This window comes from Rhea americana, unplaced genomic scaffold (assembly GCF_003343005.1).
Source record: "Rhea americana isolate MKP2758 unplaced genomic scaffold, rheAme1 scaffold_35, whole genome shotgun sequence".
NCBI lineage: Eukaryota > Metazoa > Chordata > Aves > Rheiformes > Rheidae > Rhea > Rhea americana.
This window is the reverse complement of record NW_028186479.1, coordinates 4,481,195-4,498,140: the sequence shown is the minus strand read 5'-3', so window position 1 is coordinate 4,498,140 and position 16,946 is coordinate 4,481,195. Positions and strand designations below refer to the sequence as shown.

Below are 16,946 nucleotides of genomic sequence, written 5' to 3'. Positions count from 1 at the left end.
TTTCCTGAAAAAGGTAATCTCGCCTCCTGTTCGATTTTCAGAATCCAAGATCTATCAGCCTTTTACAAAAAATATCCTTCTATCCACCCTGGTMAATTCTTGGTATTCATTAGTTTGTCCTTTCCCTCCATTCATCATACAGAGGGAGTGAGACTACGTTCATCTGCAACTCCATTCTTAGGCAGAGGAGAGAGACTGAACTCACACCAGCACAATCTCTACATTCAGCCTTCTCCTAAGAGCTAGTACACACACRTACAGTGAATGCATACAGTAATTGCTCTATACACTTCTGTAACKAAACTAAAGCTGTAAGAATGTTGAGCTGCTGTCAAGTAAACTCAAGGGAAGAGTCACTTCGGCACTTTGAGCCTACATTGCAAGCATAGATTATTAATAAAGTATTTATTAGCTTGGGAAAAAAGTYACACTGTCTTAAACAAGAAGACTAAGCACATTTGCTTGTAGTAAATACTGGGCTCACATTTCCACACCTCTCAAAAGTAAACAACACTACCTGGACAAGGGTGAAATGGTCATGATTTTCCCCAAACTGACAGACATGCAGGAAATATTTTGCAACTGGGCAGATTATTTCCTCAAGCACATTCTCCAAAACTGACTATCAAAATGAAAATGGTGAGCCCTGTTACATATCTTGCATTTGGCAGTCTTGCAAATAACATCTAATTTGGATGGCAACAGTTTTGGAGGACAATATGAAGTGTGTATTTAATTTAAGAGTTTTTCATTGTTTTTGAAAATGTAGATCAGCATGCATGAGCAACAAAAAACTTTAATGAGCTGTTCCAGTTAATTTTACTGGTTAGGACACCTGTCCTATTCTAGTTTAAATATATACTCCCTAAAAATATATCACAGCATCCCTACTTACACAAGGAATAAACTATCACCAGTTTTTCACATCTCTCTAGCACTGGGAATAAGTGGGAAAGAAGGAATTTTGCTATTGATTTTAACGTGAAAAAGAGTCATTTCTTTAGTCAATTACCAGTCTGCTGTGCATCTGTACAGCAGCAGGCGATTGCAAAGAGAAGAATAAGAAGTGGCTTCCAGTCCTCCATGTTGAGAATATCCCTAGAAAAAGAAACAAAGCCAATGAGAAATTCAGAGCATAACTTTCTCAGAAGGAACTTTTTATTTGTGGGGGAAAACAGTAAGTGCATTTTAATCATTGATATTTTCTAGTCACATACAATTTAACATAGTGCTTTAAATTTGTATTTTCTTCCTTCAATGTGTAGCAAAGTTTTTGACYATGGAGTCATTACAGTTTAATACTGATGTACAGGATATACCCAAAGAGAACTGTTAATGCTCTGCTCTCATACAGTCATGTTCTGCTCTCACTGGTTCATACAGTTACATTTACCATGATCACAAGTTCAACTGAAAGCAAGCTGTTGAATATGTGAGATTAATGGTTGCTACACTTCTAAGATTCTCCTCTAGCCTGGAATCTCCTTATAAACCCATCTATTTAACAGAAAACATTGGTGATGGCCTCTATATAAAATAGGCATAGATGCAAAATATGCCTGTTGGCCAACCATGAAGACACTTGCTGTATTAAAGTGCCACAAACTCATGCTAATGGAAAAGGGAATGAAAAAAGAATCCCTCTCAGCAAGAAAGTATAAAATTAAGCAACATATTGAACATAGGCACTCTAAACATTAGAGAACAATACAGTTTTGAAAAACTTTTACATTGTAGAACGTAAGTACACTACAGAGCTTAACAAATAAAAAGGATTAATCAGTCAGAGCCTTGGAGGCTGAACATGCAAGAATACATGGACATGAAAATATTGCAAATGTTTTTCTCTGAGCTGCTGATGTTCTCTCTGCTTTCAGACCAGTTCCAGCTGCTTCTCCCCTATTTCTGCCCTTACAGTCTGTCCCAAATAAAACTGAGCTGTACAGCACAAAGCACAGAGTGTTACCAGATGGAAGGAAATACTCTTGACAAAATCCACAAACACAACAGCCAAATGCTTCTCTGTGGTGACATGAGTAGCAAAGAACCAGGCTGGTTGGATCTGTCTAGCAGGGAGGGTAAGAAAACCAAGTGTAGTGCTTATTAATTCTATGACCTTCAGTTACTGAAGTATTTAAAATAGATGAGTAAAAGATACCATTGCTGCATTTCAGCCTGACAAGTCCTTCTCTTACCAGCCTGTATAGTTGAGCATCTGAGRATGTTTTCTTTCCCATTACAGGGGAAAAAAAATAACTTGATACAGATGCTATCTATGTTTTACTTCTTTCCTGTGGATGTGCATATCAGAGGTACTGCTGTTCAGCATTACATGTAATCTCTTCCTTAGGCCTCCAGAACACAGCTATTGGCAGCAGGGATTCTGCAAAAACTAGGCTAGGGAGAAGGGCCGAGGAACTAGTCATTGAGGAGAGTGAAGCAAAATTCAGCAATGGGGATAGACGGAAGAAGCGTTTTCCCCTGACACTTAGATTTCTCCACAGCCCAGATCCCAGGCCATCTTATACACTAAAGCCCTTACACTCTGAGGGGTGCTGTATAAAGGAACTGCACAAAGAGAGCAGCTTGAAGCCCTTTCTTCCCTTCTTGGGGGCTTCCCACAGTGGAGTAGCAATGGTCCCAAAGCCTTCTGTGTGCCGTATTTGAGGCACTTTAATGACATGCCCAAAATTCCATGCAAGCCCCTCATCACTTTTTCAGGGGTACAGCTTTGCCACTAAAATTTCTTTACCCAGACTTACAATACATCACTCTTGCACTAGATGAAAGCTGGGGTACATGAAAGACTTTTGCCAAGGGGTCTTTACATGTTTACAGTTCCATCAAAGTGGTAGTGCAGGATACTCTAATATAGTACAGATATTGCTGCTTCCCAATAACATGTGGTTAAACCCCATAACATTTATGAAATACAAACTTCTTGCTCCTCAAGCACGGGCAGACAAGTGCAGGAGCCAATAACGAAAGAGTTGTAACTAGTCCCTGGCAAATCATTGTCTGGCTGCTTAATTCATTCGTAGCTTTTTCCTATCACAGCCTRGAAGAAACTGGAGGACCGAGATCATTCCAACAAACTATGAATACCATTTGGTTGCTGCTTGGTGGTTTGAGAAGATAAAAACAGATCTTGTAAAAATGGATGGTGCAGAGTTCTGGATGCTGAAGTTTCTTCCAAGAAAGGGTGTCACTTTTAAATTATTTCTTAAGGAGTTGATGCTCACAAGTGCTGTTAAGGAGCTGGTTGGAGATGTTCTATTTTTCTTTCCTTCCTCTTTTTTTTTTAACCCATCAAGGGTGACTGCAATGAACCATGAAGCTGACACCCCAACTTCAAGAAGAGCCATTCACTTTCCTGAGCGCTACTCAGGCAGATAAAAAGAGAGGAAGTYTGAGGAGTTGGGCATGATGGAATGAGCAAAGTCACAGCAGGAGCAGAAGTATTATTGATCCAAAATCAGCACCTGCAAAGTTTTACTGACCCTGACCTGTTAGGTCACAAGACATGATCCAAACYGTAGCATCTCAAAATCAAGCAAAGGCTGCAGCCCACTGGTTAATAAATACAACAAGGATGATGGAGAAGGATCAGCATAGACATTAAGAGCCAGCCAAACCTCAGGATTATGAATTTATAATCTTACATAAAATTGAGCAAGAAGTTTTGGCCTGTCACTTGCAGGTACTCTTATTACATATTGCACATAATAGTAAAACTTTGAGAACATCTCCAAGTGAAGGTTATCCCTACAACTACACTGATGAAGAACTACAATTGATGGTGGAACACTATGCTGTCAACAAAGAGGCTCCAAGCAAGCTAAGATTTTTAGATAAATGACTTTCTATATTGAGGGTAGGTCTGAAGACAAAACAGGGTTAAAATRGTTATCACTGCACACAATGCTTTAGTGTTAGTATAGTTTTACATAGTGAGGAAAATAATAAGAAAAGCATTAACCTGCAGATTAACAAAAGTCAGCAAAGTACAACATATGCCACAACTCACATACAGACATGTCATGGATAGCACAAAAAGAAAGGTAAAGAATATTTTCATAGGAGGTCATATTCTATTTTTCATTTCAGTAGCATTYAAATGAATACACTGCTGATTATCTATGAAAAATGTAAGCAGAGATATGGCAGATTAGTRGTTCAGAATTAATGACAGCAGCCAGATCTGAAGAAAGATCAGTAGAAAAAAACAATACAGCTTATAATAAACCAGTTAAACTTGGTTTCTTCAGAAAAAGAAAGTTTATTTCTGCTCCTGCCAATACAACAGCTGCACAAAGCTGAGCTCAATACAAGTCACACAAGAAGGTTCTGTTCATGTGTCCCTTTGGCTTTTCTAATGCTATAAAGTATTCCACATTAAAAGAAAAGAAAAAAAAAAGAGGCAAATGGAAATAAAACAGGAAAAAAATTCAAAAAGAGAATGGAAAAAGAAAATCTGGAATATTTATGCAGAGGAGGAGTAGCTCAGATGTCAAGATGTAGCTTTTGCAGCTTCTGTTCATTGTAAGCCTGCCCRGAAATGGCCACAAGGTCTTTGAATGTACCCTAAATGTAGAAATCACTTTCACAGCTAAACTATTCTAAACTGACCTTTTAAAAATTGAGGATTTTGAGGAAGATGAAGCAGTCATCTTCCATCTGCAACTTACACAGTGGCATAATGGTGGTTTCTGATTCACTACATATTCCTTTCCTAGCAAAAAGTAACAATTGTTTATTTTTTCAATGCTACTTAGCAATGAGCTGACATGCTTATGAGAGTATTTATTTTAATCCCCAGATCTTACAGAGAGGTCTTACATTTTACATGACAACAGAAGTAACTTGGATATTATCTTCAACTGCCACTGAGTAGCTCAGTAACAGAAAAGACCTCCCACTGTAGTTACTCTAAGAATCCTTTTCTTAATATATAGCCTATGTTAGAGATGTATTGGGCTGGAGGGGTCATGGTTATCTTTATGTTCTACCACCTTGCTATAACCAGAATTTCACACAGAACACTGTTGAAGCTACCAGTAAGACAGAGTAATCTAAATGCTGATCTGGCTCAGTATGTGATTTGAACCTGTTGGTTGATTCCTGGCAGATACTAGGATTAGAACAAAAAGACAGATGAACCACTTGTATTCCAGTCCTGGGTTTGACACTGAGTACAACTTAGGCAAACCTAGGATGCTGGCTCAGCATTTTTTTAGGGTTCAGGGCTTCTGGTACTCTGATGAGAGTGGGACAACATCTGGAATTCCATTTCCGAGTTGAGTTAAACACAATCTCCCCAGCAGGTGTCTCTGACATTGTTTAATTCATAATAATTATGCTGGCATGAACACTGCCTAAATACAYTAGAAACAGAGAGGAATGAGTGTGTGAGGATACACAGAAGCAATCATGCAAGAATAAGCCAGTCCATCCTCCCAACAACTTCCATTCATTAGAATCCAGCAGCAACCTTCTCAGAAGCAACCAGGGTCTCAGACATAGCCAATTCTTCTTCTTGGGGAAGGATCTCAGACAGAATCTTTAAAGAGAGGGAGGAAATTCAAGCTATGGCTACAGCACAAGTTAGTTCACACACTAATCTTTTCAAATTTCCAGAAGGAAACATTTTCAAACTCTGAGCTGGAGGGCGGGAGAGTGGAGGCAGTCTATCAACATGTGCATGCAAATTGCTTTTCTATTTCTGTCATTTTCTTGGATGAACTTCTATTTACCCCACTGACCCGCATGAAAAGTCCTAGTAATCAGAACAAAAGTCCATCTTGCCCAATCTCTTGTCTCCGTCAGTGGCCATCAGCCTAAGGAAAGAACATAGAGATGGAGGGATCTTCTTCTTTCCCATACATTGGTTTAAAGGTTTCCCGAGACAAAGGTTGCATTTTGGTGAAGAATGTACCATTTGTAAATTCTTCTCATTTGAGCACAGCCATTTTGATTGTTCATCCTATTCTAAACATTGCTTATATCCTATTGAAAGAGCAAGCCAAGTATCTGTGAAGAAACATATTGTTGACCAAATGCTGATACTAATAACAGTCATTATATCTTGGTTCTGCAAAGAAAAATTTAGTGGAAAGGCTACAGCTGCTCTAAAATCTTAGCACATGTTTAGTTCCAAGTTCCTAAGGTAACAGTATTCAGTATTACCCTATATCTTATAAATTACAAAAAAGCAATGAAAAGAAAAATATTCTGTCATATTTTATCTTCAGACAATAGCAAAACATCATATCCAGGTAGCACTATATCAAGCCACATTCTTGCTTTTAAAGGGTTTTTTGAAATGTCTTGGGGGTGAGGTTTCCCTTTCCCCTAAATCAGCCAAAGTAGAGTCTCAACAACATTAATGCCGAGTGCTCTTACCTATCCTTTTATATAGCCCTAAAGGTTCACCACGACACACATCTGAATTGCAAGCTAGCACAAGAATCAGAAGCAGGGCAAAGATGACAAATCGTAAGGATATGCTTATTCTCAGAATGTGTTGAACAAAGTCATCATTACTATGTGTTGAATTATGGAAGTAAATATCCTTTCTCCCTATTTCCCCACTCTATGCAGTGGTGTTGGGAGTCACACTAACATCCTTCAAGCAACAAAATCCATTTCACGTAAGGAGCAGGGGGCAGGTTCATGTCCTTCTTWTCAGTAATGTCATGCTCAATGATTCTTCACAGAGGAGGCAAATAAAGAAGCAGGTTGCAGAAGTCAATTTAATCTCCTAGAAAAATCCAAGTTTACTCTAAAAAGCTGCATGAGTGAAACATAAGAAAACTTGACCTCAAAACTAAATTAAAATCTACCATGAGTTCCTTTCTTCCGTCTACATGTAAGTTTCCAAAGCAATTCAAGTTATTGTGAATAGCAGTTGGACCCTCACCTAGACTAGTTTCATGTAGTTGTTGCAGATAAACTGTAACAGTGAAAATMCAATAATGTAGACATTAGCAGTCAGAGTATATACTCAGGGTCCCCTGAGAATTTATACTGCAGTTGAAGGTCATACACTGGATTATTCTTGTTCCATGTTAAGTATGTTGCACAAATGTAACATACTCCTAGTAAGAGGAACATATGTTATCTTCTCTCAAGGAAGCACCACTAGAGAATAAACATCACAGACAGCAACATTTAATCAGCTAACTTGCAAGAATGACTCAAGTCAGCAACTTAAGTCATGCAAAATATATTAGCTATATGCTAGATCAGAGAGAGAAGGCAAACCTAGAGGAGGATAGCACAAACCTGGATGTCTTAACTGAATCTTTGCTAAAATACACCCAAAACTCATGGTTAAAAAAAAAAAAAAAAAAAGTTGATGGTGATTTGTTCAGTCAAACAGTGTGGCAGGAGGAGGAGAAAGGAGTAATGGGCATTACGGGAATTAAAGGGGTGTGATTAAGCCTCAATTTCTGGAAAATGAAAGCAGCTTTTAAAAGCTTAGAAGTGCTGCCTTGATAAATAGCAGTAATACAAATTCACCATTGCCACTAAAATAACAGAATATTTCTTGTGGTGATGCAGAACATTTCAAAGAATGAAAAGCACAAGAGACTTTAAAGACTGTCCCATGCATGGAGAACTGAAGCAAAGAAAATTTGCTGGAGAMTAAAATAGAAATACAAAGGCATGGACTGATTTACAGCTATTATCTACACATAGTACCTGCTGACTAAGTCTTTGTGGCAGTAAACTCTGGTGGGCTTTGCTTCTCTGTAGCTATAATGTTGGAAATTTTCAGAGCAAAATAATATGAGTGTATGGAAAACTCTAGAGTACCAATGCCATTATGCTTCAGGGGTGTATGTGGCTGCTCAGTCGTACATACAAAATGCAGCTGCTGTTTTAGCAAGCGGCTAGACATTCCTCAGTAGCGTACACGTTCAAATTTTGTACAGGAGTCTAGTTCTCACCGTTATTCCATACACAGCAAACAGTGACTGTTGAACTATACAACTACTTCTGTGCTGCCTAATGTAGTCCCTATTCGTCTACTTCAGGTTCTTCCAACCTCATGGCTCARAATGTCCCCTGCTTTTAGGACCAGATAACATACACCTGCAACACATCTCCCACTGCTCCTAAACAGTGGATGCAGATGGGAACACGTTTCTAACTGGCTATTTATTTTCTCCCRTCAAGAGCCCCAAGTGACACCAGTCTGCTTCAGGCTGCTTCTTTAAATAATTTAAACAGGTACACTGCAATTTTAAAACATATGTAGACTAGTTTCTCTACTTACACCATCTATTTTACCTTATCTTCACGAAACCACAGGGATAGGCAATCATGCATTACATGCAGCGTAAGCAAAGAAAACTACGCTTCCTACCTGGATTCTTATTTCCTAAATTTAAATGAAATAAATAATTTCAAGGAAAATTCATGTCCTACGTCTCATATATATGGTGGTAAAATTCTAAKTAATCCACTCAGAAAAGATATGCAGTATCATACAGCATTACCAGTTCTGCCTACTAAGCTAACAGTCTGCTACTTCCAAAAAATACCTGAACATAACGAAGAATAAACAATGTTCTATCATAGGCTATCTAAATATGCATAAATACAGTTATTTATACAAATTATATGTATATAAATGTATACACACACACACAAATGCTATGTATGCTAAGACACTAATTTTCAAAAATCTAAGTCTACTTTAATGATATTCTATGAGATTGCAGTATGATGATTATTAAAAGCCCTTAGAAAACAGTTCTACAGCCCATGTTACTGCCAGCATTTTTCCTTGTTTGTTCCCAGAGACACATTAATATGTATACAACAAATCTCAAAGGAAGAAACAGATCAACAGAATTCCTATATTCTTTAAATGCTTCACAAGGACTGCTTGCAATTACACTTTGTTTCTCTTTTTTTTAAATGACTAATGTCCCAATTTTACCTTCAGTTGCTTCGGTGCTTTATACATGTGAAAGAAAGACATTTGCTGCCAGAGGGAAATGCAAAGTCAAATGTTAATATACGTCTTAAGCACACTATCAAAAGCATGCAGGTTTTGAAGCAACATCTGTCTTTCACCTATAATTTAGAACCATGTTGCATGCATACAATCCGTAGCATCGCCCTGCGCAATCCTCCTGTGGGCACATTTTACCTCTCCTGATTGTGTATAAACTAAGAAAAGAGTTCTTGTGACAACTTCAAATTCTGTTTCTGMCGGTGTAAATGAATGTGATTATGTAGCTTTCTCCTACCTATTGAAGCACTCCGGTTGGATTTCTTCAACTTTATATGCCGATTTCATTCCTCAGGAAGTCATTTGGAAAAGCCTGAGCCCTAGAGCACAACAGACAGACAACTTCAGCCCACATATCCAAGTTAGTTATCTCTTTTTTTCCACCCTTTCCTCCTCCTAAAGCAAATTTAAAGTCTGGATTCCTCCTGTGTGACTTTCCTGTTTTACCAAAACAGTAAAATCAGGAGAAATCTGTTCCGCCCCTGACCTCACCACCCTCCTCATAACGTTCATGTATTGAACTTTTGCCACTGAAACATACCAATACCAGAAGGATAAGTACRGTTACAAAAATTAACTAAAAGATTTTCCATATGGCAGCTCTCCATGTAAATGAGGAAATCTTTTATCCTTTATTTCTCCTTTTTACAGGCATTTTTTTTTCTACAGCCTCTTTCTTGTTAGCACTCAAACGTCTCAGCAAGAGACTTGCAGCTTCACCCACTCCAGGTTTCTCAGCGGAAAGCATAGCTCCCTAACGATCCCAGGTACAGCCACACGGCCAGCCACTGACTCAAGCAGCAGTCCTAAGGAAAAAGAAACTCTTCCGAGTGGGTGATTTACCTGTCTTTGGAGCTCAGTGTAACCATCATGAGTTTACAGGCAATTCAGAAGATGCTTTTGTCCAAAAAGACAAAAGGCCCCTGCTGGATAGGATGTGGCCATGASGATGGGATTCTCCTTTCTCCTCAAAGTGTCTGCACCTGAACCTAACTGAAGAAACCGACTGACATTAAAAATCATTTTCATTTGCTGTTAGACTTGGCGTCTTTTTGCCAGCTAGTGGGATTAAGGTTTACTTGCTGACTTGATTCGAGGAATAGAGAGATGGTCATAATGATTCTCTATTTCAGTATTTGGTACAGCTTTTATATGTTTGTTTTCTTTTTCCTTTTCTCAATAGAATTTAAAGATTAGCATGTTATTTTTCTGCAAGTATTAAATATTCACAGAATCTCCACAACCTCTCTGGGCAGCCTGTTCCAGTGCTCCATCACTCTCACAGGACAGAAGTTTTTCCTCRTGTTCAGATGGAACTTCCCGTGTTTCAGTTTCTGCTCATTGCGTCTTGTCCTGTCACCTGGCACCACYGAGAAGACTCTAGCCTCATCCTCTTGACACGCTCCCTTAAGGTATTTGTAGACATTGATAAGATCCCCCCTCAGTCTTCTCTACTCAAGGCTAATCTGGGCCAGTTTTTGCAGCCTTTCCTCATAAGAGAGGCTCCAGTCCTCTCATTATCTYTGCAGTCCTATGCCAGACTCTCTCCAGTAGCTCCATGTCTCTCTTGTACTAGGGAGGAAGTCCAGAATTGGACATAGTACTCCAGATGTGACCTCACCAGGGCTGAGTAGAGGGAGAAGATCACCTCCCTCGACCTGCTGGCAACACTCTTCCTAATGCACCTAAGGATACCATTGGCCTTCYTGGCCACAAGAGTACATTGCTAATTCATAGAATCATAGAGTCAGCAAGGTTGGAAGGGACCTCTGGAGATCATCTCGTCCAAYCCCTCTGTTCAAGCAGGGTCACCTACAGCATGTTAGAAAGTGCTATGTCCAGGCGGGCCTTGAATATCTTCAGAGAAGGAGACTCCACAACCTCTCTGGGCAACCTGCTCCAGTGCTCTGTCACCCTCACAGTGAAGAAATTCCCCCTCATATTCAGGCCGAACTTCCTGTGGTTCAATTTTTGCCCATTGCCTCTTGTCCTGTCACACRGGACAACTGAAAAGAGTTTGTCCCCATCCCCTTGACACCCTCCCTTCAGRTACTTATACACACTGATAAGATCCCCCCTCAGGCTTCTCCTCCCCAGGCTRARSAGGCCCAGCTCTCGCAGCCGTTCCTCATAGGGCAGATGCTCCAGCCCTCTGATCATCTTCATAGCCCTATGCTGGACTCTCTCCAGTAGCTCCAYGTCTCTCTGGTACTGAGGAGACCAGGACTGGACACAATACTTCAGTTGTGGCTTCACCAGGACTGAGCAGAGAGGCAGGATCACTTCYCTCGACCTGCTGSCAACACTCTTCCCAATGCACCCCAGGATATCATTGGCCTTCCTGGCCTCAAGGGCACATTGCTGGCTCACTGTCAATTTGTCATCCACCAGCACTCCCAGGTCCTTCTCTGCAGAGCTGCTCTCCAGAAGGTCAGCCCACAGCTTGTACCAGTGCCTAGGGTTATTCCTCCCTAGGTGCAGGACTGTGCACCTGCCGTTGTTGAACCTCAGGAGGTTTCTCTCCAGCCATCTCTCCAGCCTGTCTAGGTCTCTCTGAATGGCAGCACAGACTTCTGGGGTATCAGCCACTCCTCCCAGTTTGGTATCATCAGCAAACTTGCTGAGGGGTCACTTTGTCCCTTCATCCATGTCATTGATGAATAAGTTGAGGTTGATTCTTGCTAGTCTTGCCCCCTAATTCTGCACATTGAGCAAGTGACTTGCACAGCTCAGTAGCTGTGCCAGTGTGTCTGTGGTTTTCTAGGAAACAGAGGGAGAGTCATTAAACGGATTATGTTAGAAAGGAATTTTTGTATTTTACAGAATGGAATTTAACTGTTCCATTGAAATCTTATTCATTATATCTATATTTTCCCTGCTGGCTTAAATAGCATAAACAGCAAGGAGTATAGGTTAACATGATTAAAACTATGAACCCTAATATCCCACATCCTCAAAGAGCTCTTACCTACCCCAAAATTAAAATTATAGGTCATGTATAYAGGTCATGAACCCTCCAAATGCAGAGAGTCTAACAGACAGCCCAGCTAATTATGATGCCTCATCTGAGGCATATCTACATGGTCCCTCCTGAAATCAATGAGTTGAATGTATTAAGCACATATTTATATTCCCTTAGGATCAGGACTCGAGTTCTCAGTACCTTTTAAAAGTCTTTCCTATTTACTTGTCTTCCCCCTACTTCAACATGATCAGCCTGCACTTCCCAAAAAGCAATGTCCTCTCTGCTCCTTAAGGAAGAGATAACTCAGGCAGAGGAGTGCACCTGTCCATGCTGCCTGCCAGGTTTCAAAAAGAAAATTTCCGTACGACTCAGACAATAAAATATCTGATTTTTTTTTTTATCTATTTTGGTTTGGGGAAATCTCCAGTCTATTTTTMCCCAGAAAGCTAAAGTTTATTACATAATAAAATAAGAATACCTGAAAATCCAACTAGCTGGAAAACAAGGTCTAACCAGAATATTGTTATCAGATCTAACACCCTTGCTGACTATTTTGACAACTTGACAGGCTTCCATTTCTCATGCTCTGTAAATACAGTTATTAATTATCAGATCTTAGTTTAATTGGCTACTCCCAGTTGAAGTTAATTAAAGTTTCCCTTTAGGTGTATGAAGTTAGTGAGACTACTTCATGCTTGTCATTAAAGTAGGAATATTACTGTATACAGCAGCATGGCTTTAGACTTTTCTCCTGATTGTTTTCCTCAGAAAAGTCAGGTGGAATGTTGCATTTTACCTTTCATCCCAGATGGGAGAGGGAATTTGAAAAATCAAAGGCTGTACATGGAGCTGTGAAGTTGAGGAGTTAACTTCATTGAATGAATTCCTACCTAGCAATAACTCACTCTGTTCCATAACAAGCTCACTTTCAYGCTGCTGACCATTTTGTTGGATAGCCTTATTAAAAGAAGGGAGAAGGGAGATCCCATGATACTTTGGGATTGTGATCTGTAACGTGAATGTATTGATATGTATAGATTTCATAGCAAGACGGGTTTGCCTGCTGCTGTTAGGATTTGTTAGAATGGAGTAAAGGAGGTCAAAAGAGCTCCTTGGCATGAGAAGCACTTTTCCAAAATCAGAAAGTCCTTATGGAGCAGGACATGTATTTGCTTCTGTTGCTCTTCTCTATTATCAGCTGTGGCCCTAACTTTGGACATAGCTTGCAAAAAACACATAGTATCATGGTAGTACCAAGGATTGAGTTTGTTTGCTTACGGAAACGAACAGAAAGGTATCCAATAAAAAGCATCAGAGCAGGAAACTAAAGCCATTTGAAGGGGCTTGTAAAATAGGTCAGCTAAACCCCCAGGATGATACGAGTAATCTGTAATATCCTAGCCAATTCCTTGGCTGGAAAGTAGACAAATGTGAATGGTATAAAGACTAAGAATATCAATTTTACCTACATGTGCTTCACTGACTCATTTAGAAAARGATATTAAGTGGACTAAGTACAAGCATTTCATTCATGAAAGCATCTTCTTGTTAAAGCCAAAAGTGCTCAAGAGAACTGGCAGATGTGATTCTCCCACTCCCAGGAATACTGAGTGGGAAAGCATCCTATCCACAGGAGTAAATATTCTAAGCCAGACTCATCTGGAATAAATTATTTTTATAAAAAGCCTTGCTTTAGCAGACAAATAGTGTAATGCAACACTGGCACACAATTCATCATTAGCCCAGCTTATGCTAAATATTACAGAGGACTTTGAACCACCAGTACATTATCCACTAACGTATGTCTTTGGAATAGGAYTCTAGCAGTCTGAGCTTGCTGGTGGTAGCAGGATGAAGGTTCCTGCTTTATAGAAGTTTTAAGTAAGAAAATTGTGATCTTATAATAGTCATGAATGCAGAAGTTCTGCTACATCACTTGGCTAGCAGAACCTAATTGTYGTATTGATAATGTTGGAAATTATGCATAGATTTACCAGCATCTACCACTCTTCTTAGCAGGAAAACACAGAGCTAAAAAGAATCAGCAGTATTGCTTTGAAAAATATCTTCACAAGAACTGACAAAAAAAAAAAAAAAAAAAAAAAAAAAAAAAAAAAAAAAAAAAAAAAAAAAAAAAAAAAAAAAAAAAAAAAAAGAAAACTCGTTATTCTGTAATTACAGGAGTGATTTGTATCTCCTTTCTCCTTTGTTCTAGACTTTGCTTATAAGTGGTCTTCTAAAATAAGTAGCTAAAAATTAAACTGAGCTTTCACTGAAATGAAAAAAAAAATCTATCTTGTAATAAGAAGCAAAGAAAGCAGGATGTTGTTCATCTTAAGGTCTCCTCTGAAACTTCCCTGCGTTTTTCTAATTGTCATATTTCTTTGATAACTCAAAAAACAGTTCTCAGCCTATCTTTCCTGACCACAAACCACCAGTGACCTTCACAGTCCCTGTTGCCTTAATTAGGCAAAACTCATTATGTCTTACCAAATAAAACATCTTAGTAGTATTAACAAAGCAGAGGGTTTAGACCTAGGACATACACATTTCTGATATATCCTAATATATCATTAAGTGCATGTTCTAGTCTAAACCATTTTGAGCACCTTTTGTTTATCTCTTTGCTTGTCCACTGAAGCCAACAGGATTTGTTTGACTGAGAAATGGTGTATTTGGCTCTGAATGCGTGGAAGAATCACGTAAACAATTCTTTGCAGGCAAAACCAGATCTAAATAATTTTATTGCTATCATCTGCAAAACTACAGACGAGTTGCTGGGGAAAATTAAGTAGCATGTTCTATATATTCCCACATACTGAGCAGAACAAAACACAGTAAATGCTAGAAGTACTTCTGTCAGCTAGTAGAAAGCTGACGCTTCCTCAGATGCATAGAGTTCTTATACAAGTCACTTAGAAAAGCCTTTTTGTGACCCTCACCACATCATGCACTAGACATAACGTAAGGAGATGTATATGCAAACATTCATTATTATTCTTCAGAAACTGTCACAATATTAGAGCTCTTTACAGGAAAGACATCCTGTTATGCAAGGAGTTTAGAAATTTTAAAATGTGGCTTCACCCTAAGCAAGAATAAAACACAAAATTCCAATTTCTCCTTAAAGAGAAATTCCTTTAAAAATAATTTTACATCCATCAAAATATTGCATTTTCTCAATAGGTAGTGTCCACTGGTTTTTGTGAAATACTATTACACCAAGCTTTTAAGCACTGAAATGAATCAAAAAAATCAAACCACCTGTTTTCAGAATGACAAAAATAGAACATTTCAACATCCTCAATCTCTTTTTAAAATAACTAAAACTCTGAATAGAAAAAAAAAGGGGAAAAAAAAGTAACCTAATTTCTTGAAACATTTCCCTTTCAGTGGAAGCAAGTATTCCAAAAKAATATGGTTCTACCAAGTTTTCTCCAGTCAGGTCTACTCACAGTATTACCTCACACTAGGTACAACGTAAGTACCCCTTGTGTAAGGACACATTTGTGAGATTAGTATAATGAAGACAATGCTTAGATCACAGCTTGCTTCCACTGACACGTGCTTGGTAGACTCTGACTGTAACATAGGATAGACCCAAAAGGCCACATAAATGATGGAGGAAAAGTAGGGTAACTCAAACCCAGGAAGTTAGCCTTAGGAAAAGGTGAGATAAGAGCCACAGAGACAGGCTTAAAGCAGAGATGTCACCATAGTTTGGGCTGCTTGTGACTCCTTCCTGTACCTGTCGCAGATGAGTGAGGAGTGATGCACTTCATCTGTAAGAGAGAAGCAACAATATGTATGATATTGATTTAACAAAGTTAATAAGAAGTGATTTAACAAGGGTCGATGGCAAGGTTCAGTTATGTACAGCATGGAGAACAGGGTCAAATAAAAGTGTCAAGAAGGCCCTCCTGTTGAGCCACAAGGTTCAGAACAGACCCCCTTGCTTTCCAAATTCCTTCCCAGAGGAGCCTGGGTGTGGCTGGATCCAATCCAAGTCCCAGACTTGGCCAACAATTTATGTCTAAGATTATGTGCACCATCAGAGATGTAATTTAGCTAAGTTTGCAAAGTTTAGCTAGCTGTTAATCACTTACCGAGGATCTGTTGCAGGTAAGGAATCTCTCAACCTTGAGAGGCGTCCCTGCTCAAGAGGAGATTCTGCAATGCAGCCCACTGCCGTGCAGGAGAGCTCAGTGGGCTCTGGGTTGCCCTCTATTTATGGGGTAAGGTGGTTGACTCTCTCATATTTGCATACTAGACAGATTTTAATTGGCGCATGCTCAATTAGCCCTTGCCTATGTGCTGTTGAAGACCTCTCTCTGTGAGGGGTCAGGTTGGGGTGTGTGTCGGGGGAAGGCCGGCAGAAGAACACACTGGGGGTGAGCACACAGTCACATTACCTTTCAAAGTCTGTAGGAGTTTCAAAATTGGTTTCCAAGAAGCAGCAAGAGGCCTCCTCAGTGCTCAGTAGATAGACCCTAGCTTTCTCATTTCAGAGTCAGTTGGAGAATCAGACTCAGTGATCCCCATGGAAATATCTTTATAACAATGGAGTATTCTTTTGATGATGTGCACTTCATTGGGAATTGAATAACACTGTGGCTCACTGTAATTGTAACTGTAAAACAAGTTCAGCATTAATATAACTGAGCTTTGTCAATTTATTCATAGTTCTCACTGGGTTTATTAAATATAAGGGTTTGAATAGCAGACTGCAAAATTATTCTGATCAGTGAATATACAGAAGTGGATTCAGACAAAAGACTGAGTAGCCTGCCAGTGTGATTAATGTGTTGCTCTGATCAGTCTTAGTTTCATTGTGTCTGATTATTTAGCATATACAATTTACATTCGGTATCTCTCCTCCTTGTGGTTCAGACTCTAATGACTTTTTCTTTAAAAATATTTAGACTTCAGTCCGTCAGAGGATGTTATTACTTGGAA

At 39.2% G+C, this 16,946-nt stretch overlaps 2 protein-coding genes across 2 annotated transcripts in view; both read right to left on the bottom strand.

The window, feature by feature from the left end:
• The window catches only part of LOC146592000 (collagen alpha-4(VI) chain-like), a 64,655-nt gene extending 55,273 nt beyond the window's left edge, over window positions 1-9,382 (bottom strand). The window contains exons 1-2 of the mRNA XM_085311848.1: window positions 9,264-9,382; window positions 1,013-1,098 (exon numbers count right to left, since the gene is read on the bottom strand). Coding sequence (XP_085167974.1) covers window positions 1,013-1,098; window positions 9,264-9,313 — 136 coding nt within the window. The 5' untranslated portion in view covers window positions 9,314-9,382. The remainder of the gene's footprint in view (window positions 1-1,012; window positions 1,099-9,263) is intronic.
• A 1,174-nt stretch (window positions 9,383-10,556) lies between these two features.
• LOC146591999 (uncharacterized) lies at window positions 10,557-12,934 on the bottom strand. The gene is given in 3 exon segments (XM_085311744.1): window positions 10,557-10,597; window positions 11,089-11,719; window positions 12,896-12,934. Coding segments are annotated over 3 exon segments (711 nt in total).
• Between the last annotated feature and the right edge of the window lie 4,012 nt (window positions 12,935-16,946).